This window comes from Heterodontus francisci, chromosome 2 (genome assembly GCF_036365525.1).
Source record: "Heterodontus francisci isolate sHetFra1 chromosome 2, sHetFra1.hap1, whole genome shotgun sequence".
NCBI classification, from domain to species: domain Eukaryota; kingdom Metazoa; phylum Chordata; class Chondrichthyes; order Heterodontiformes; family Heterodontidae; genus Heterodontus; species Heterodontus francisci.
This window is the reverse complement of record NC_090372.1, coordinates 33,480,364-33,501,879: the sequence shown is the minus strand read 5'-3', so window position 1 is coordinate 33,501,879 and position 21,516 is coordinate 33,480,364. Positions and strand designations below refer to the sequence as shown.

The following is a 21,516-nucleotide window of genomic DNA, read 5'->3' as shown; positions in this document are numbered from 1 at the left end:
TAAGAGAAAACATTTGTATATCTCAGCTAACATTCTCCACAGGACACACATGGGGGCAAATTTTACAGACTCCCCCCCCCATCCCCACCCCACCCCGGACAGGGAAGGTCAGGTGCACAGGCAAGTGTTTTGGGGGGTCGATGAGAGGGTAGGTAATACTCAATAATAAGTATACCGTTTTGGATACGGTTGGGGGGGGGGGGGGGGGGGGGGGGGAGTGGGGGGGATGACCTACCAGGGGAAAGCCACAGCAGCCAGGTCTCTGGCACTGAGCCTGGCTCTGTGGCTCAGAAGGGAAGGGGGGAGAATAGGAGAGCGATAGTGATAAGAGATTCAATGGTTAGAGGAACAGACAGGAGATTCTGTGGTCGCTAACGAGACTCCCGGATGGTATGTTGCCTCCCAGGTGCCAGGGTCAGGGATATCTTGGATCGAGTCTACAGGATTCTTAAGGGGGAGGGGGAGCAGCCAGAAGTCGTGGTACACATCGGTACCAATGACATAGCTAGGAAAAGGGATGAGGACCTGAAAAGCGAATATAGGGAGTTAGGTTGGAAGCTAAAAGGCAGGACGAGCAGAGTAGTAATCTCAGGATTGATACCGGTGCCACGTGCCAGTGAGGCTAGAAACAGAGAGCGAGTGCAGCTGAACACGTGGCTACAGAGCTGACGTAGGAGGGAGGGCTTCAGATATGTGGATCATTGGGATACCTTCTGGGGAAGGTGGGACCTGTACAAGAAGGACGGGTTGCATCTGAACTGGAGGGGCACCAATATCCTGGGCGGGAGGTTTGCTAGAGCTCTTCGGGAGGGTTTAAACTAGTTTGGCAGGGGGATGGGAACCGGAGCTACGGATCAGTGGATGGGGTAGCTGTTGAACAGGCAGATACCGAGTGCACAGGGTCTGTGAGGAAGGTTAGACAGTTGACAGGGCAAAGTTGCAGCCAGTATGATGGGTTGAAGTGTGTCTATTTTAACGCAAGAAGTGTCAGGAATAAGGGTGATGAACTTAGAGCATGGATCAGTACTTGGAGCTACGATGTTGTGGCCATTACGGAGACTTGGATATCACAGGGGCAGGAATAGATGTTGGATGTTCCGGGGTTTAGATGTTTCAAAAGGAATAGGGAGGGAAGTAAAAGAGGTGGGGGAGTGGCATTGCGAATCAGGGATAGTATCACAGCTGCAGAAAGGGAGGTCGTCAAGGAGGGTTTATCTACTGAGTCATTAACGGTGGAAGTCAGAAACAGGAAAGGAGCAGTCACTTTGTTGGGAGTTTTCTATAGACCCCCCAATAGCAACAGAGACATGGAGGAACAGATTGGGAGGCAGATTTTGGAAAGGTGCAGAAGTAACAGGGTTGTTGTCATGGGTGACTTCAACTTCCCTAATATTGATTGGAACCTCCTTAGTGCAAATAGTTTGGATGGAGTAGATTTTGTCAGGTGTGTCCAGGAAGGTTTCCTGACTCAATATGTAGATAGGCCGACTAGAGGGGAGGCTATGTTGAATTTGGTGCTTGGCAGCGAACCAGGCCAGGTGGCAGATCTCTCGGTGGGACAGCATTTCGGTGATAGTGATCACAACTCCCTGACCTTTACTATAGTCATGGAGAGGGATAGGAGCAGACGGGATGGGAAAATATTTAATTGGGGGAGGGGGAATTACTATGCTATTAGGCAGGAACTGGGGAGCTTAAATTGGGAACAGATGTTCTCAGGGAAATGCACGACAGAAATGTGGAGGTTGTTTAGGGAGCACTTGCTGCGACTGCTGGATAGGTTTGTCCCGATGAGGCAAGGAAGGGATGGTAGGGTGAAGGAACCTTGGATGACAAGAGATGTGGAACAGCTAGTCAAGAGGAAGAAGGAAGCCTACTTAAGGTTGAGGAAGCAAGGATCAGAAAGGGCTCTAGAGGGTTACAAGGTAGCCAGGAAGGAACTGAAGAATGGACTTAGGAGAGCTAGAAGAGGACATGAAAAAGTCTTGGTGGGTAGGATTAAGGAAAATCCCAAGGCGTTCTACACTTATGTGAGGAACAAGAGGATGGCCAGAGTGAGGGTGGGGCCGATCAGGGATAGTGGAGGGAACGTGCCTGGAGTTGGAGGAGGTAGGGGAGGTCCTAAATGAATACTTTGCTTCAGTATTCACTAGTGAGAGGGACCTTGTCGTTTGTGAGGACAGCGTGAAACAGGCTGATATGCTCGAACAGGTTGATGTTAAGAAGGAGGATGCGCTGGAAATTTTGAAAGACATGAGGATAGATAAGTCCCCGGGGCCAGACGGGATATACCCAAGGTTATTACGGGAAGCGAGGGAAGAGATTGCCGCGCCTTTGGCGATGATCTTTGTATCTTCACTGTCCACTGGAGTAGTACCGGATGATTGGAGGGTAGCAAATGTTATTCCCTTGTTCAAGAAAGGGAATAGGGATAACCCTGGGAATTACAGACCAGTCAGTCTTACGTCGGTGGTGGGCAAATTATTGGAGAGGATTCTGAGAGACAGGATTTATGATTATTTGGAAAAGCATAGTTTGATTAGAGATAGTCAGCATGGCTTTGTGAGGGGCAGGTCATGCCTCACAAGCCTTATTGAATTCTTTGAGGATGTGACAAAACACATTGATGAAGGAAGAGCAGTGGATGTGGTGTATATGGATTTTAGCAAGGCGTTTGATAAGGTTCCCCATGGTAGGCTCATTCAGAAAGTAAGGAGGCATGGGCTACAGGGAAATTTGGCTGTCTGGATACAGAACTGGCTGGCCCATATAAGTCAGAGGGTGGTAGTAGATGGAAAGTATTCAGCCTGGAGCTCGGTGACCAGTGGTGTTCCGCAGGGATCTGTTCTGGGACCTCTGCTCTTTGTGATTTTTATAAATGACTTGGATGAGGAAGTGGAAGGCTGGGTTAGTAAGTTTGCCGATGACACAAAGGTTGCTGGAGTTGTGGATAGTGTGGAGGGCTGTTGTAGGTTGCAACGGGACATTGACAGGATGCAGAGCTGGGCTGAGAAGTGGCAGATGGAGTTCAACCTGGAAAAGTGTGAAGTGATTCATTTTGGAAGGTCGAATTTGAATGCAGAATACAGGCTTAAAGACAGGATTCTTGGTAGTGTGGAGGAACAGAGGGATCTTGGGGCCCATGTCCATAGATCGCTCAAAGTTGCCACCCAAGTTGATAGGGTTGTTAAGAAGGCGTATGGGGTGTTGGCTTTCATTAACAGGGGGATTGAGTTTAAGAGCCGCGAGGTTATGCTGCAGCTCTATAAAGCCCTGGTTAGACCACACTTGGAATACTGTGTTCAGTCTGGTCGCCTCATTATAGGAAGGATGTGGAAGCTTTAGAGAGGGTGCAGAGGAGATTTACCAAGATGCTGCCTGGACTGGAGGGCATGTCTTATGAAGAAAGGTTGAGGGAGCTAGGGCTTTTCTCATTGGAGCGAAGAAGGATGAGAGGTGACTTGATAGAGGTGTACAAGATGATGAGAGGCATAGATAGAGTGGATAGCCAGAGACTTTTTCCCAGGATGGAAAGGGCTATCACCAGGGGGCATAATTTTAAGGTGATTGGAGGAAGGTTTAGGGGAGATGTCAGAGGTAGGTTCTTTACACAGAGAGTGGTGGATGCGTGGAATGCACTGCCAGCGGTGGTAGTAGAAGCAGATACATTAGGGACATTTAAGCGACTCTTGGATAGGTACATGGATGATAGTAGAATGAAGGGTATGTAGGTAGTTTGATCTTAGAGTAGGTTAAAGGGTCGGCACAACATCGTGGGCCGAAGTGCCTGTACTGTGCTGTACTGTTCTATGTTCTATGTTCTAATTAATTCTATGGTTATTGGGGGGAGAGGGAGAGGGTCAGGATCAATTTATTACATTTTAAAAATCACTATATCTTTAAATACGTAAATTTAACGATTGGGCTCGAAGCCCTTTAAAAATGGCATTAGGCCTGCACAAAGGCAGCTGACGCCATTGCCGGGACGGACCGTCAACTCCCTCAACATCATTGGAGTGAGCAGTCTGCCCCAGCTATTTAAATGACCCACTGCGCTTAATATCAAGACGGCTCCGCGAAGTGTGCCCTCACGGGTGGACCACCATTGTTTACGCCCACTGCCGATTACTGCGATGGAAGTATAAATTCCAACCCATGTTATCCTGCAGGCAAATGCTATGGGAGTTAGGTGAACACAGTCAGTCAATGATGTTCTGCCATGTTTTGCCAACCTATACTGGCGCCTGGTCCACAAACACCACGAATTTAAAATTTTCACCGTATTCAAATTCCTCCATGGCCTTGCTCCCTACTATCTTTGCAACCCACTGCAGTTCCACAATCCTCTGAAAACTCTGCATTCCTCCAATTCTGGTTTCTTGTGCATCCCCGACTTCCTTCGCTACCACTGGCAGCTGTGCCTTCAACTGTCTAGGCCCTAGGTTCTGAAATGCCCTCCTTAGAACTCTCCACATTTAAGGTGCTCCTTAAAACCTACCTTTAGACCACATTTTTGGCCACCTGTTCTAACACCTCTGTATATGATTTGGTCAAATTTTGTCTGGCAAAGCTCCTGTGAAACACCTTGTTTTACTCTGTTTAATGTGCTATGTAAATGCAAGTTGATTTTGTACTTGCCCATTAGCAGTCTTTTCCAAGGCCCAAGGGACAAGTCATTCAGAAGTGACAAACAAAAATGAAGCTAAAGGAAACCCTATATATGGGCATGAGTACGTGAGCAAGTGGCAGAGCAGTCTGTTTGATGATGGCTGCTCGAGCAGCGGTGGTTGTCAAGAGGGTGACTTTCCATATTATTCCACAGTGCCATCCCATAGATTTCTGCATTGCAGCAAGCCTGAAAGGAGACGGTGGCAGGTTTCAGGCGGCAGCTGACTAGACAGGCACTAGCTATACTAGCTGTATAGGAACATAGGATCAGGAATGGACCATTTAGCCCCTCAAGCCTGTTCTATCATTCGATGAGATCATGGCTGATCTGTAACCTGACACCATGTACCTGCCTTTGCCTCAGATACCTTAGTACATTTGGGTAACAAAAATATATCAATCTCAGATTTAAAATTAACAATTGATCTAGCATCAGTTCCCATATATGGAAGAGAGTTCCAAACTTCTATCACCCTTCGTGTGTAGAAGTATTTCCCAATTTCACTCCTGAAAGGTCTGGTTCTAATTTTTAAACTATGCCCCTTGTTCCTAGACTCCTGAAAATAGTTCCCATCTATCCTACCTGTTCCCATTAGTAACTTGAAAACTTCAATCAAATTACCCCTTAACCTTCTAAATTCCAGGAAATATGACCCCAGTTTGCGAAATATCTCCTCAGAATTTAACCCTTGGAGACCAGGTATCCTTCTGGTAAATCTACATTGCACTCTTTCCTTCCTCTCCTCGCACTCTATCCCTCCTAAGATATGGTGCCCAGAACTGCTCACAGTACTCCAGGTGTGGTTTAACCAGGGCTTTGTACAGCTGAAGCATGACTTCTACCCACTTGTATTTCAGGCCTTTTTGATTATTTTCTCTACCTGTTCATGACATTTTTAACTTCATGGCATTGCAGGTGTTCTTAAAGCAGATGGCACCCCACTGCATCTGGCTCTGTGTTGATCCAAACACTTTGCCATGTAGGTGCGACATAGGAACAGGAGTAGGGCATTCAGCACCTTAAGCCAGCTTCACCATTCAATTAGATCATGGCTGATCTGTACTTCAACTCTATTTAAGCACCTTCGCTCCCTTGATACTCGTAAAAAATAACTTGTGGCAATGACTTGTGATTATGTTTGTTTGCATCTTGATTGGGTGACTAATCAAGGCTTTGCTGGCTAATCATCACTGTGCCATGACTTCTTTCATGCAGTACCAGACAAAACTTGATATGCTATGATTGGGGTGCTTCTGAAGAACCATCCAGTATATAATGTTAAGACAGCTGTTACACATGTCTGTGCTGTTAAGCCTGTGGTCATATCCTAACTTCAGAGTTGGAGCCACTGTGTGCACTGAAAAAATACAGAAAAAAGAATGGGTGCAAAATGGGCAAAAAATTATTGAATGAATCTTCTCACCAGTCCTTTAAACTTTGACATACTAGTACTGCCTAGCAACATTGGAAGCCTGCATAACTGAGGCTTTTTAGAAGTGATAAGCCACCGATCAGCTATGGTCTAATTGAATGGCATAGCATGGTTAAAGGAGGCTGAATGGCCTACTCCTGTTTTGTCTCACACTATATGACAAAGATGGAAATGATGTAGAAGGCATTACTCTGTCAAGTCCATGTCATTATCTTATAAGTTGCAAGCTCCCACCTGTTGCAGGCAGGCAGGTTTCCTATGATGTGATGAACCCGCGGCAAAAACCCAGTCTTACAGGTGCTATTGTGCTGTTATGCCTCATGCACACATGTTAACAGCACAACATCTGGCCTCATTAACTCTTCACTTTTGCCAATTACATTTACAAATATCACTTGCAGTGATAATAATGCAGCAAAAACCAGATTTCCTCACCAGTTTATGTGTTGGTGCTATTCTCCAATTAGAAAATCACAGGCCATTGGGCCCAGATTCTTAAACACTGGTACTGGGCTGGAATAATTGAAACTGGTTTCTTGTAAGAGGTCAGTCAACATCTAAACTAAGATGCCTCACGATTCCAGAAATATTAGAGATTAAAAAATCTATTGCTATAAATTTTTAGTTGGAATATTCATACAGGTTGCTGTTGCAGAAGATTTATGGAAGAAAGTGTCTTTCAGTGCTGGGAGGGTTTCACATTAAGGATTAAACATTGCGTGCTCAGCACACGAGCAAAATGTACACAAGTGCAGTACTTGCATTTCATTCAGGCAAACGCAACTCAAGGTCAATAGCCTCCAGCGATAGTTATCTTCAGAAAACAAAATGAAATTCTCTCCTTCTTTATTTATTTTGCACCAATTATGAAGCTGCAATTATGTAGGACTGTTTCCCTAAACTGGCATGAGGTTACCTCACCATCATTCCCACTGGTGCACAGTTTCCATCAATGCAAAGCCCAAATTTCAACACATCAACAGAGAGGAATTGAAAACCCCTCTATGCAATTCACTTATCCCAGGGGCAAAGCCACATACTCACATGACCCAGCAGAGGCTTTGCAATAACAAGAAGAAAGCACCACTGTTTCTCCCAGAAGGTTAACAAGTGATTATTTCCCATACACCTCATGAGCTAGAATGTATTAAGCTCCTTTTGATATGATTTGCTGTCATTATTGTTCCCCCAGCATCATTTTTGATTCAAAAATGTATTTTCAGTAAAGCATCAATAACTTTTATTTATGTATCACCATTAAAATAAGAAAAAATACACACCAGGGGCCTCACTGATTGGGTATTGGACACGAGCCATGAGGGGAAATATTTGGAGGGGTGACTGAAAGCTCAGTCAAAAAGATGGGTTTTAGGAAGGTTTTTAAAAATGGACAGAGAATTGGAACGGCTGAAGGGTTTAGGAAGATTTTTAGGGAGCAGGACTGAGGTGGCTGAAGGCTGTGTTAGTGGTGTTGGGCTGAAGGAACAGGCGAGGTGGGGAGCACCAAAGGTTAGGGACAGAGGAATAAAGGGAGTGAGGGGTAATAAATGGTTAGAAGTGTCAGGATGGAGTGAGGCTGTGGAAGAAGATGGCGTGAATAGAGCAGGATCTGATCTGGAGGGATTTGAGTAGGAGTTGTAAGAAATATAAATATGGAGCTGGGAGCAATGATGCATTCAAGGACCTTAGTGAGCAAAGGGAAGCTGGCGATAGAGCGGGTAGCTGGAGACAGATGTATTGAAAGTGGGTTTTGTTGAAGAAGTAGTAATGATGGCAGTTTTAAAAGGGAGAGGGTGTGCCCCAGGAAAAAGAGCCATTCACAAGTGGTCAGAAGTTAAGTGGAGAGGTGACTAAGGGAGATGAGTGTCTCATGGAAGAGACAAATATGCAGAGGACTTGGAGGAGATAGGGCAGAAACTGCAGAGAGGGAATCAGGACAAGAGTGGATGTGGACCGGGGTGGAGAGGAAGGGAAAATAGCAATGGCAGCAGTTACATGATGGTGCGAACCTTGGAAATGAAGAAATCCATGATGCTTTTGCACAGTATTGTATCTGAAAGCGGAGGCAAAGATGTTGAAGGAGGCTGTTTGTCCTGGAAAAAAAAAGGAGCTTTGGTTTGTCCTTGACCACTAAGAGGACTCTAAATAACACACAAGTTTGGCCAAGGAGATTAAGGCATGGTAGTGCTGGACATGTACAAACAAAATCTGGCAATGGAAGATCAGAAAAGTAAAGAACTTGCATTTATATAGCATCTTTCATTTCATGTTTTCAGGATGTCCCAAAGCCATCCACAGCCAATGAAGTACTTTCGAAGTATAGTTACTGTTGTAGTGAAAACAAACTTGGCAGCCAATTTGCACACGGCAAATACTAAATGATATAAATTTCCAATTTATCTGTTTTGGTGATGTTGGTCGAAGGATAAACGTTGATCAAGATACCAGGATTGCTGCTCTGCTTTCCTTCAAGTAATACCTTTGATCTTTTACATCTGCCTGAGAGGGCCTCAGTTTGACCAAATGACAGACAGCACCTCTGACAGTTCAGCATCCTGTCAGTACTGCACTGAAGTATGATTCATAATAGACTATGTGCCGAAAACCAAGTTTATTTTTCAAGTGGGCCTTGAACACATGGCTTTCTGATTCAGGAGCAAGAGCACTAGCACTGAGCCAGAGCTGAAAGATAAGGTGCATTCTAGTTTGTGGCCTTCTGACATGAGGGAGAGAAATGAGAGACTGTATTAGAGGCACAGGAGGTGTGAGAGATGGTAATTGATTTGCTGGGACAAAGGCTGTTACAGGCAGAACTAAGGAAAGAGTTCAACAAGTCATCAGCTACAGGGCTGTCATGGTGACAGAATGGGTACAGAAGAGAAGTTATGAGTTTGACTGTGAGTCTGTGAGAGCGCTAGGGGAGAGTTTTAAGCAATATAAGATGGTCACACCCTTGCACTTTACATTGCCCTTTAGCCTCTGGTAAATCCAACTACCGCAGGACAGATACATGTTAACGAACAATATAATGGATGTGAATATATCTTGACATGCATAACAGTGTTTTGCCTAAAAGATCTCATAAGTTTCTATAAATAGATTCAATTTGTAATAGGGAGCAGAAAGCTGTCATTTTATGGACCATTCTATTTCACGCACTCTGCTCTCATCCTTTCCCTACCTCCCAGAACTATGATATGGTTCCCTTTGTCCTCACCTTCCACCCACCAGCTTCCGTATTCAACAGATCATCCTCCACCATTTCCACCACCTCCATCATGGTGCCTCCCACCAAACACATCTTCCCCTCCCCTCCCATTTCAGCATTCCAAAGGGACCGTTTCCTCCGCGATACCCTGGTCTACTCTTCAGTCACCCTCAACACACCCTCCATTTCCTTCAGCAATCTTGGTTTCTGCCCCTCCGAGACAGGATGCCCGCCTCCACAAGCTGTTGGCCAATCAGAGGGCCTCTTCAGCCTCAGCAGCACTACCGGGAGCAGAGGCCACTGCTGGGACCGCTGCAGACCCCAGACCAGCCCACAGAATAAGGTGAATGGAGTCGGGGCTCGGTGGGACCATTCAACCAGGATCCAGTGAGGGGAGTCGATTGCAAGGGCCGGGGTTGGGGGTGGGGGGGAGTTCTTCCAGAGGGGGTAGCCCACCAGCTTTTAATGGACGGCCTCTCCAAGTGGAGAAGTACCCATTTGCCGCTGCCCAAGTGCGGGCGGGCAACCTGCCACCTCCCCTGTCGCTGGTAAAATGCCAGAGGTGGGTACATGATGGGCACAGCATGCCACCCCCACCCCCTGCCATCTCACCCAATTTTACACCCCCATCACCTCCCAGTCTGCTCCTGGTGGGGGGGCGTGGCGTGTGGGATAAAATCCCAGCTATTATTTCCAAAAGCAAATTTCATCTCCTTCCCCACAAGGGGAGGCTGCACTTCAGGGCACTAATTGGCAGAATTCCCCAAAGGTCTAAGAAGTCAATGCAAAAAAGAACATTTCTGAACAAATTTCTTTCCAGATTTCTGGGGGAAAGCTGCCTTTCACTGGACACCATCAGCCTGAGTCAGGTATCATTTCAGGGAACTCACCAGGTTGTACAATTACTGTGACCTCAGTCGACGACTGCTGCCCAGCAGAGTCTGTGACAGTCAACTGGAATGTGTAATCCCCTTCTTGCATTGCAGACAACTGGAGATGAGGTGTCCGCACGCCCTGAACAAAAGAATTGTAATTAACAACCAGTGGCAAATAAGACACGAGTAAAGCTATTCTGAATTCCAGCTCTGCTAAATGTAAGTTAAAAATAAAGGCAAAAATGAAATACTGCAGATGCTGGAAATCTGAAATAAAAACAGAAAATGCTGGAAATACTCAGCAGGTCAGACAGCATCTGTGGAGAGAAAAACAAAGTTAACGTTTCTGATGAACTGATGAAAGGTCACAGATCTGAAACGTTGGGCTGAATTTTGTTGTGACAACGGGGGCCCAGCGGCGGGCCAGAAACCCCGCCTCAGCCCTCCATCAGACCCCCGAAGCCATTTAACGACAGGCAGCCAATTAACTGGGTGACACAGTGGCTAGCACTGCAGCCTCACAGCTCCAGGGACCCGGGTTCAATTCTGGGTACTGCCTGTGCGGAGTTTGCAAGTTCTCCCTGTGACCGTGTGGGTTTTCGCCGGGTGCTCCGGTTTTCTCCCACAGCCAAAGACTTGCAGGTGATAGGTAAATTGGCTGTTGTAAATTGCCCCTAGTGTAGGTAGGTGGTAGGGAATATGGGATTACTGTAGGGTTAGTATAAATGGGTGGTTGTTGGTTGGCACAGACTCGGTGGGCCGAAGGGCCTGTTTCAGTGCTGTATCTCGAAATAAATAAATAAAACTGCCCGCTGTCAGGGATGAGTTCCAGCCTCAAATCGAAAGGCCGACAGCGCAATTGGGAGCAATGGCCACTGCTGGTACTGCAGGGGGCCCTGCATAACCAAGATGTCCGGAGACGCCAAGACAGGTGAGTGGGGTCGGGGTTATCAGGGCCATTTAGGCTCAGCAAGGGGGTGGTGTGGGGGGTGGTCTTCCTAGGGGGTGGCCATTGCCACCAGGGGGACTGTCTGGGGGCCCTGGTTTGCCCCCAAAGAGGGACCTCCCTGACCCTGCGAAAAGCCCGGTGGTCCTGGTGATGTCTCCCCACGGTATCGGGCCCCTCCGCCTTCCTTTAAATTGAGGCCGAGGCGGGAAGAGGCCCTTACCTGACCATTAATTGGTCACTTAAGGACCTCAATTGGCCGAGGGCAGTAAGGCCATCCTCAGTCTTCCCTGCCCCAGACTAAACTGGAAGGCAACGGGCAGTCCGCCTCCTGCCTCCCCACGCAATTTTATGGGGCGCCCCCCCACCACGCCGGCCCATAAAATTCAGCCCATTAACTCTATTTATCTCTCCACAGATGCTGTCTGACCTGCTGACTATTTCCTATGTTAAAATAGAACCATTGAGTGCAAGAGTAAAGTAGTAATGATAAACTTGTACACAACATTGTACAATTAAGAGTATTGTGTGCAGTTTTGAGCACTCAGTTGTAAAAGTATACTATGTAGATTCACCAGGACGATGGGAAACTGTATATAACATTGAATTTGATAGCACAGAAACAGGCCATTCAGCCAAACAGGTCTGTGCCAGTGTTTGTGCTCCGCACTAACCATCTCTCCCATCAACATATTCCTTTCTCCCTCACGTACCTGCCTAGCTTACCCTTAAATGCATATATGTTATTCGCCTCAACTACTCCATGTGGTAGCACCACTCTGAGTAAAGAAGTTTCTCCTGAGTTCTTTATTTAGTTTATTAGTGACTATTTTATATTTATGGCTTGTAGCTTTGGACTTCCTCATAAGTGGAAGCATCTTCCCTACATCTACCCTATCAAACCCCTTCATAATTATAAAGAACTCTTATCAAGCAATTATTAGCGAGAGGCAGCATGGTTTTGTGAAGGGGAGGTCGTGTCTCACTAACTTGATTGAGTTTTTTGAGAAAGTGATGAAGATGATTGATGAAGGAAGGGCAGTGGATGTTGTATATATTGACTTCAGTAAAGCCTTTGACAAGGTCCCTCATGGCAGACTGGTACAAAAGGTGAAGTCACAAGGGATCACAGGTGAGCTGGCAAGATGGATACAGAACTGGCTCGTTCATAGAAGACAGAGGGTAGCAGTGGAAGGGTGCTTTACTGAATGGAGGGCTGTGACTAGTGATGTTCCGCAGGGATCAGTGCTGGGACCTTCGCTGTTTGTAGTATATATAAATGATTTGGAGGAAAATGTAGCTGGTCTGATTAGTAAGTTTGCGGACAACACAAAGGTTGGTGGAGTTGCGGATAGTGATGAGGATTGTCAGAGGATACAGCAGGATATAGATCGTTTGGAGCTTTGGGCAGAGAAATGGCAGATGGAGTTTAATCCGGACAAATGTGAGGTAATGCATTTTGGAAGATCTAATACAGGTGGGAAGTATACCGTAAATGGCAGAACACTTAGGAGTATTGACAGGCAGAGAGATCTGGGCATACAGGTCCACAGGTCACTGAAAGTGGCAACGCGGGTGGATAAGGTAGTCAAGAAGGCATACGGCATGCTTGCCTTCATCGGTTGGGGCATGGAGTATAAAAATGGGCAAATCATGCTGCAGCTGTACAGAACCTTAGTTAGGCCACACTTAGAATATTGCGTGCAATTCTGGTCGCCACACTACCAGAAGGACGTAGAGGCTTTGGAGAGGGTACAGAAGAGGTTTACCAGGATGTTGCCTGATCTGGAGGGCATTAGCTACGAGGAGAGGTTGGATAAACTCGGATTGTTTTCACTGGAACGACGGAGGTGGAGGGGCGACATGATAGTGGTTTACAAAGTTATGAGTGGCATGGACAGAGTGGATAGTCAGAAGCTTTTTCCCAAGGTGGAAGAGTCAGTTACTAGGGGACATAGGTTTAAGGTGCGAGGGGCAAAGTTAAGAGGGGATGTGCGAGGCAAGTTCTTTACACCAAGGGTGGTGAGTGCCTGGAACCTGCTGCCGGGGGAGGTGGTGGAAGCAGATACGATAGCGACGTTTAGGGAGCATCTTGACAAATACATGAATAGGATGGGAATAGACGGATACGATCCCTGGAAGTGCAGAAGGTTTTAGTTTAGACAGGCATCAAGATCGGCGTAGGCTTGGAGGGCCGAATGGCCTGTTCCTGTGCTGTACTGTTCTTTGTTCAATGCCAGTTCTTGTAACATCCTTGTGAATCTTTTTTGCACTTTCTCCATTGTTTCTAATCCTTTTTGTAATATGGAGAGCAGCATTGTGAATTATGAGGAGAGACTTGAGCTGCTGGGAATATTTCTAATGTGGCAAAGATGACTGTGTGGAGATTTAATAGAGGTTTGTAAAATTATGACGAGTTTTGACATGGTGAATAGTGAAAGTCTACTTCATTTGGTTGTAGAGTCAGTGGCAAGGAGTCACCATTTAATCACAAAGGGCAAGAAGAGAGGTTGAGATAAATTTAAGCACAAAATGCTTTGCCACAGCAGTTGATTGAGGCAGAAACCATTGCATCTTTTAAGGTAAAATGGGGTAAATATTTAAAGGAGTTCATGATGCCGGGCTTTGGGGTGAGAGCAGGGCAGTGGGATTAGTTTTAGATTATTCTTAATAAAATCATGATCGGCCAAATGCCTCCTTCTCTGTGCTCTAAACTTCTATTGTTTTATATATATGTAAAAAGCAAGACAATATTAAGTAAAATGCTTCTAATGAAAACACATCTGTGCAATTTACTGGTAATCACATAGGATGATTTTATATATGCAAAGTACATGACTGGCTTTTACATGAATGATATTTTCATTATTTGATATTTGCATCTTAATCAGTTTAATAAATTCATCCAATCCAGAATGCACATATCATAAACCATTTTCATACATTTCAACAGTGGCTACACTTCAAAAGTACTTAATTGGCTGGAAATCATAGGATCAGAGAATAGTACAGCACAGGTGGCAGCCACTCCATCCATCGAGTATGTGCCAGCTCTTTCGAAGAGCAATCCAGTTAGTCCCATTTCTCGGCTTCCCTGCAATTTTATTCTCCTTCATATATTTACCCAATTCCCACTTGAAGGCTACTGGTTCCACCACCCCATCAGGCAGTGCATTCCAAATTCTAACCACTCATTATGTTATGAACGCTGATTATGTTTTAAAACGTGATTTTTAAAAGTTTAAGATGGAGTCCGGAAGGTCAGGTGACCTCACAGCCACTCTGCGAAAGGACAAGACAGAAATCTTGGTTACCAGGACAACAGAGAACACAGATCAAAGACTTTTCTTTGAAAAACAGAGACTGCAGGAGTAACACCTGAAGAACAATGGGTTTCGCCCTCCCAGACTTTCAGGTGGTAAATAAGGAGTTCGTGATTCTGAAGATGCAAATATACCAGGCAGCTGTTAGCACATGGGAACAATGGAAGGCCCAGGTGGCTCTGTGAAAACCACACTTCGCATTTGGAAAAGGTCAATAAGCTATTGACATTTGGTTCCAGATAAATTTAACAGATTTTCCAAAGGCAGACAGACTGTAAGAAGGGAAGCCAGTGTGATTGCAGCCTCAGAGCAGAGTGTAATGAAGACAACCAGCAGTGGCAGCCTCGACAGGCTCTTGGTAGCCTACCAAGACACCTGCTTTTGGTAGCCCGAGATAGTGAAAGGTTGCAAAGACCAAAACCTGTTTTGAAAGCTGAAGTTTGCTGAGAAATAAAAGCCCAACAGGAACACCAGGAATCGTCTTATTCATAGACTTCCAGGTTGAAAGTGCTCGGAGAAGTGAGCGAAGAAGGCATTGATTTTGAAAAGGTCTGCGCGATCCAATCCATTGCAACTGGGAGGAGTTTGGGACCTCTAACCGCAAAGATTTTGCCATCAAAGGAGGACGTGTGGTGTGAGGTTTCTAAGTATTTTAATAGTAAAGAAAATACCCTTGCTTTGTAATTTGGGGTATCAGCTACTTACAAAGTACTATTTAGTTAACCAGGATTTCTTTGTTATAAGAAGTCTTAAACGTGAAATCTTGAGTAATTCTTTCAACTGGTCTGGGGGTTCATATCCGTATTTTAACGTTAACGGTCTCAATGAGTTCATAACAATTGTGCAAAAAAGATTTTCCTCATGTCGCCTCTGGTCCATTTACAATCTTAAATTTGTGCCTTCTGGTTATTGACATTTCAGCCAGTGGAAACAGTTTCTCTTTATTTACTCCATCTAAACCTTTCATGATTTTAAGCATCTCTAATGAAATTTCCTCTTAGCCTTAGATAGAGAGATACAGCACTGAAACAGGCCCTTCGGCCCACCGAGTCTGTGCCGACCAACAACCACCCATTTATACTAATCCTACATTAATCCCATATTCCTTACCACATCCCCACCATTCTCCTACTACCTACCTACACTAGGGGCAATTTACAATGGCCAATTTATTTATCAACCTGCAAGTCTTTGGCTGTGGGAGGAAACCGGAGCACCCGGCGGAAACCCACGCAGTCACAGGGAGAACTTGCAAACTCCGTACAGGCAGTACCCAGAACCAAACCTAGGTCACTGGAACTGTGAGGCTGCGGTGCTAACCACTGCGCCACCCTTCTCTACTCTATGGAGAAGAACTCCAGTGTCTCCAGTATATCCACATAATTCTAATCTCTCATCCCCGGAATCATTCTAGTAAATCTTTTCTGTACCCTCTCCAAAGCTTTTGCATCCTTCCTAAAATTGTGGTGCCCAGAATTGGGCACAATAGCCGGGCTGAACCAATGTTTTCCATAGATTTAGCATAACTTCCTGGCTTTTGTACTCCATGCCTCTATTTATAAAGTCTAGGATCCCATATGCTTTATTAACTGTTTCGTTAACCTGTCCTACCACATTCAAAAATGTGTGCACAAACATCCCCAGGTCTCTCTCTACCATTTAGCTTGTATTGTCCCTCCTCATTGTTCATACCAAAATGCATCACCTCTCACTTTTCTGCATTGAATTTCAACTTCCATGTGTCTGCCCATTCCACCAGCCTGTCTATATCCTCTTGAAGTCTATTAAAGTTTTCCTCACTGTTTACTATCATTCCAAGTTTCGTGTCATCTGCAAATTTCAAAATTGTGTCCCGTACCCCCAAGTCCAAGTCATTAATTTACATCAAAAATAGCAGTGGTCCTACTACTGAATACTAGGGAACAGGTCTGGTTTATGTTCCTCCAGTCCGAAAAACACACCTCGGTTTTCTATCCCTTAGCCAATTTTGTATCCATGCTGCTCCTGCCTCTTTTATCCCACAGGCTACAATTTTGCTAACAAACTTATAAAGCATTTTGGAACATCCCGAGGTTATGAAAGGCATGATTTAATTCAAGTGCTTGGTTTGTTTCTTACAATTTTTTTTATGATGGTTTAGTGCTCATAAAGGTTAGGGACTTCAATGTTAAGAAATTGATCATTTTTCATTTGTTATTCACCATCAGCTGCAAGTATTTGAGATCAGATAAAGCACATTCATAAGCAGAATTAACAGCAGAGAAACTGATGTCACATTGTAAACAGGCGCAAAATGGAATGTGTGCCAGAAGACGTTGACCCAAGACTTGCTGGAAATTGGGCTTCGGGCCCCATCTGCAAAAGAAAACAACTATTTGCATATACCAGCAGCAGCCCACTATATTATAGCAGAGGCAGAAAGAACAGGAGTCTGCCTCCCAGTTCCACATTAACTTAACTGTAAAATGTTGACAGGTTTTTGGTCACTGGGCTTATGCGATCCCTTTCAGGACTGCTGGGCACACGCTCTGCCCAGTTTATGACTAATTTCAGGCAGGGGCCAAAAACAGCATTAGCATTCTAATTAGCATATTTATAGCACCTAAAGCTTTTTTTGATGGACATCCTGGACGCTAGGAAGTTGCTGACTTCTGGTTTGCCAGCTCTTACATGCCCGAGTGGGTTTGGGAATGAAATCCGTGGCCCAAAATTGATCCATCTTCTATATTTTGTCATGGTTAGAATAATTATTTCTTTTCATTTTCGGAAATATGGGATACAAAGCACCTTTGCTTTCCTAAATCCTTAAATTATCCTTCTGCTTTCAATTCATGCAAAACTCTCCCTTCAGATACTCTTTATTAATATGATTGCCCTTGTTCCTGGCACAATGTATAAAGCAGGTTACAGAAACACCAGTTGGACTGACCTGCATTGCAACCACCTTGCCCTCGCTATTAGGACTGAGGGACCACTCGTAGTTTACAATCTGATAATCATCGCTGCTCTGGGTTCCATTCAGAGTGATGCTATTGCGGGGCAGGATTATCACCTGATTTGGACCAGCGTTTGCTACGGGTGGATAATCCACTGGTCTGCTGACAATCACCATAGCAGTTATCGAGTTCTCTACTCCATCCGAGTCAAGTACAGTAAGCCTGGAAAACAAGATTGGCACGGGTTACATCTCACACTGGCTCTTGTATTTGCTATTAGTCTTTAATTAAATGTATTTAGACATTCTCTCCAAAAGCTAATGGACTGTACACAGAACATAGCCATTAATAATTGGTATTTTACACATAGCAAGCAGTGTCCCACTGTCAATATTCCTTTTTTATTCCTTTCAATCTTTTCCTCTCAAGGTGCAACCTTGTTCATTGGTACAGGTCTACGGGCAGCAGTTACATGCTTGTACGTTGCTAAGGTGTCCATTCACTATGTGTGAACCCAGACAGTAGGCGTTGAGGGCAACAACAGCTGAGCCCAATCCTGTCCTCACTTGACACCCACACAGCCACATTTTCCGGGGAGTCAATGTGTTACCAAATTGTCTGGCTCAACTGGTAGCAACTTGCCTCAAAGTCAGAGGTTTGTGGGCTTCGATCCCTGATTCAGTGCTCGAGCACACAGTGTACTTCAGTGCAGCATTGGGCAAATGCTACAATGTCAGAAATAAGACCAGACTTAAATGACAAGACTTTAAACTAAGGCCTCGTCTGCTTGTAAAAGATCCTTTCACGTTATTCAAAGAAAAGCAGGGAGTTCTCCTGGCATAATATAAAAGCAAAATACTGCGGATGCTGGAAATCTGAAATAAAAACAAGAAATGCTGGAACCACTCAGCAGGTCTGGCAGCATCTGTGAAAAGAGAAGCAGAGTTAACGTTTCGGGTTAGTGACCCTTCTTCGGAACCCCTTCCGAGGGTCACTAACCCGAAACGTCAACTCTGCTTCTCTATTCACAGATGCTGCCAGACCTGCTGAGTGGTTCCAGCATTTCTTGAGTTCTCCTGGCATTCTGACTGACAATCATCCCTCAACCAACACCAAAACAGATTATCTGATCAATCACCTTATTGCTGCTTATGGGATCTTGCTGTGAACAAATTGGCTGCAGTGTTTTCTGTTAACCGTAAAAACATGGCAAAAGTAATTAATTGGCTGTGAAGCACAAGTCTATAGGTCACGAAAGGTGCAATATAAATACAAGTAGTTTCTTAAATGGTCAGACTTTTCCCCCTCCATTTTGTGATTCGTTTCAATGTATTTGCCTTTTTCTCACGTGCACAAATTCTGCAAACAACAAATGGCTTCCAAATCATCACCTCCTGGTTTTGGAGCCTGATTTGTTCTTGTTAAATATGTTACAGATAATACCATATGTCTAGTTTATCAAAAAAGTATCAGGAGCTCTAGATTTCTTCACTCATGCAGAAAAAAATACTCATCAGTAAGATTGTTGATCTCCTGCAGCACTGCTCAGCAGTCAATAGGATCCATCTCTTCCTACAACTGCCACTCTGCTGATCTCCAATGTTTCAGTTCTTTTAGTTTGCCTTCTACTCAATCTCTGTTTTTCTCTCTCACTCTCTGTGTTGTTCACACTCCGTTTTGTCAACTCTGGGTTTATCTACACTTCCTTTTCTCACTCCCTTTCTGCAAGTCTTTCCTCATCTATATATCCTCTCTTCTGTATGTTCCTTACTCCATGTGGCTCTCTCTGCATGTTATTACCCATTTCTTCCTGTACATCTGCCTCTCTTTTTCCTATAGGCCTTATACCTTTAACTTTTCCTGTTACATGTCAAAGACCAGGAGGCAGGTCAGAAAGAATAGCTCCATTCTCTAAATGGAGGACTGGGACATGCATTGCTCTGTTGCTTTCATACAAAGGAGTGCAGAGACATGGCTTGGGTTGGAAGGTATTAAGCTGGGAGGCAGCAAAGTGTTAAAGCCTGGTGCTTGAAGAATTTGGGACCTGGGATTTAGGCTTGGAGGGAACGGAGGAGCTGGGGTGGTAATAGTAGAGCTGGAAATGGGGCATTGGTCCCTGGTATGTGCATTAACAAAGTGTTGAATAAATACTTATATCCACACTATATTAAAGTGGAAATTCCATGAATTTACACTCCCAGTCAAGAGTTTTATACACTGGGAGCGCATATTGGGACTTGAGGGCATGGTGCTTAGTGGCTTCTGAGAGATTTTATATTCGTAAAATGACGACCAGAAAATGAGGAGTGCAGCTAACCGGCCGCACTGACCCTGACATCTGATTCTCCAATCTCCTATTGGGACACTGACTTTGCAGCTTAAATGTACTGTCTTAAGGAATACCTATTATAGTAGGTACATTAGTAGAAGCAGAGGCAGACTTCCATGTGAAACAGAATTTGGGACGTACTTCACTTGGGGCAGGGCTAAATGATACAACAATTCTGCAGTTCCTCTCGATGGCTGATGATTCGGTTATCAATCTGATCAAGTAGATCTCTCTGTACATTCATCACACTGACCAATGCCTTGTACTGTTCATAACAATATCATTTTACTCCCTTGGTATTTAGTTAAAAGGAATCAGTAAACAAGTAGAAACAAAACCCATAACACAACAACAAACAGCAGCAGTCCCATCAAACAATGAGGTGTATTACCTAAAGGTGTAATTACCAATCACGAGGTTGGACAAATGCAGAATGGCAGTGTTTGCTGATGCCTTCTGCTCTCGCAGGGGACCCTTAACCTCCTCCCAGCGGTAGCTCACGATCCTGTCATCATCAGTACTTTCTAAAGGAAAGGATGTTCACAGCATCAATCCTGATGACTGACTTTGTGAAAGTAGCACAAGAAAAGATACCAAAGTAACCTCTGAATAAGAATGGCCTGAAAATTTGATAGTTTGTACAAAATGCAGCGTGGTTAATTGATGCTTCAATGGGAAGTAATAGTGATATCTTTCAACACAACTGCCCACACAAAAGGACCAGTATTTGGAGACTGAAGAAAAAGGCAAGCATTATTTTCTTCTTAAAGATGTTCTTATACAGTCGCTTTGACAGCGACAGTCAGCGTGAAATAAAAAAAAAGTTTGATAAACCTTTTGTGTCAGTGTGGCTCACCTCTCAGTCAGAGAGTTGTGGGTTCAAGTCCCTTTCCAGAAACTTGAGCCCATAATATAGGCTAACACTTTAGTACAGTACCAAGGGAATGCGGCATTGTCAGAGATGCTGTCTTTCAGATGAGATCTTAAACAAAGGCCCTGTCTGCCCTCTCAGCAGGATGTAAAAGATCTCATGACTCTATTCAAAGAAGAGCAGGGAGTTCTGCCTGATGTCCTAGTCAACAATTATCTCTCAACCAACCATATTAAAAACATTATCTCGGTATTTATCTCATTGCTATTTGTAGTACCTAGCAGTGTGCAGATTCGCTGTTGCATTTCCTACATTACACAAGAGTGACTACACTTTAAAAGTATTTCATTGGCTGTAAAGCATTTTGGGACATCCTGAAGTCATGAAAGGCTCTATATAAATGCAAGTTCTTTCTTAACTTCGATGGTAGTGTTACTTACGACTGCCGTCGATAAATGTTGAGGTTGTAGGCAGGGAAACTTCTTGTACCCGTGGTGAGGCAATCGCTACAGGAGGTTGATTGAAGCGAGGAGCTTTGGGGAAGACACACAACACATCAGCAGGAGACTCACATTTCATTGCATTGTTCATAATAAGATAAAAAGAAACAGTGGGACAATTTTATATCAGCAAAATTAATGGCTTTAGTGTGGTGCTACTTGCTCCTGTGTACACTGATGCACAAATGCATTTACCACGCGCTGTGCCATAACGTCTAATTAAGTGCCAGTTATAACTCAGTTGGTACCACTGTTGCCTTAGTGTCAGAAGGCTAAGGGTTCAAGGCCCACATCAGAGACTGGAGTACAAAATCTTGGCTGACACTCCTGTACTAAGGGATTACTACACTGTTGGAGGTGCCGTCTTTTGGACGAGATGTTAAAGTGAGGCCCCTTCTGCCCTGTCTGGTGGACGTAAAAGATCCCG

At 44.6% G+C, this 21,516-nt stretch overlaps 1 protein-coding gene across 10 annotated transcripts in view; it reads right to left on the bottom strand.

Annotated features, from left to right (window-relative positions):
• LOC137383655 (dyslexia-associated protein KIAA0319-like) overlaps positions 1 to 21,516 on the bottom strand; it is a 124,980-nt gene that overhangs the window by 35,633 nt on the left and 67,831 nt on the right. For 9 of the 10 annotated variants that reach the window (XM_068056818.1, XM_068056814.1, XM_068056836.1 and 6 more), the window contains 5 exons: positions 21,030 to 21,122; positions 20,110 to 20,242; positions 17,383 to 17,611; positions 10,200 to 10,323; positions 8,111 to 8,194 (listed from right to left, as the gene is read on the bottom strand). In XM_068056818.1, coding sequence (XP_067912919.1) covers positions 8,111 to 8,194; positions 10,200 to 10,323; positions 17,383 to 17,611; positions 20,110 to 20,242; positions 21,030 to 21,122 — 663 coding nt within the window. The remainder of the gene's footprint in view (positions 1 to 8,110; positions 8,195 to 10,199; positions 10,324 to 17,382; positions 17,612 to 20,109; positions 20,243 to 21,029; positions 21,123 to 21,516) is intronic. The other variant, XM_068056872.1, reaches the window with a different exon arrangement.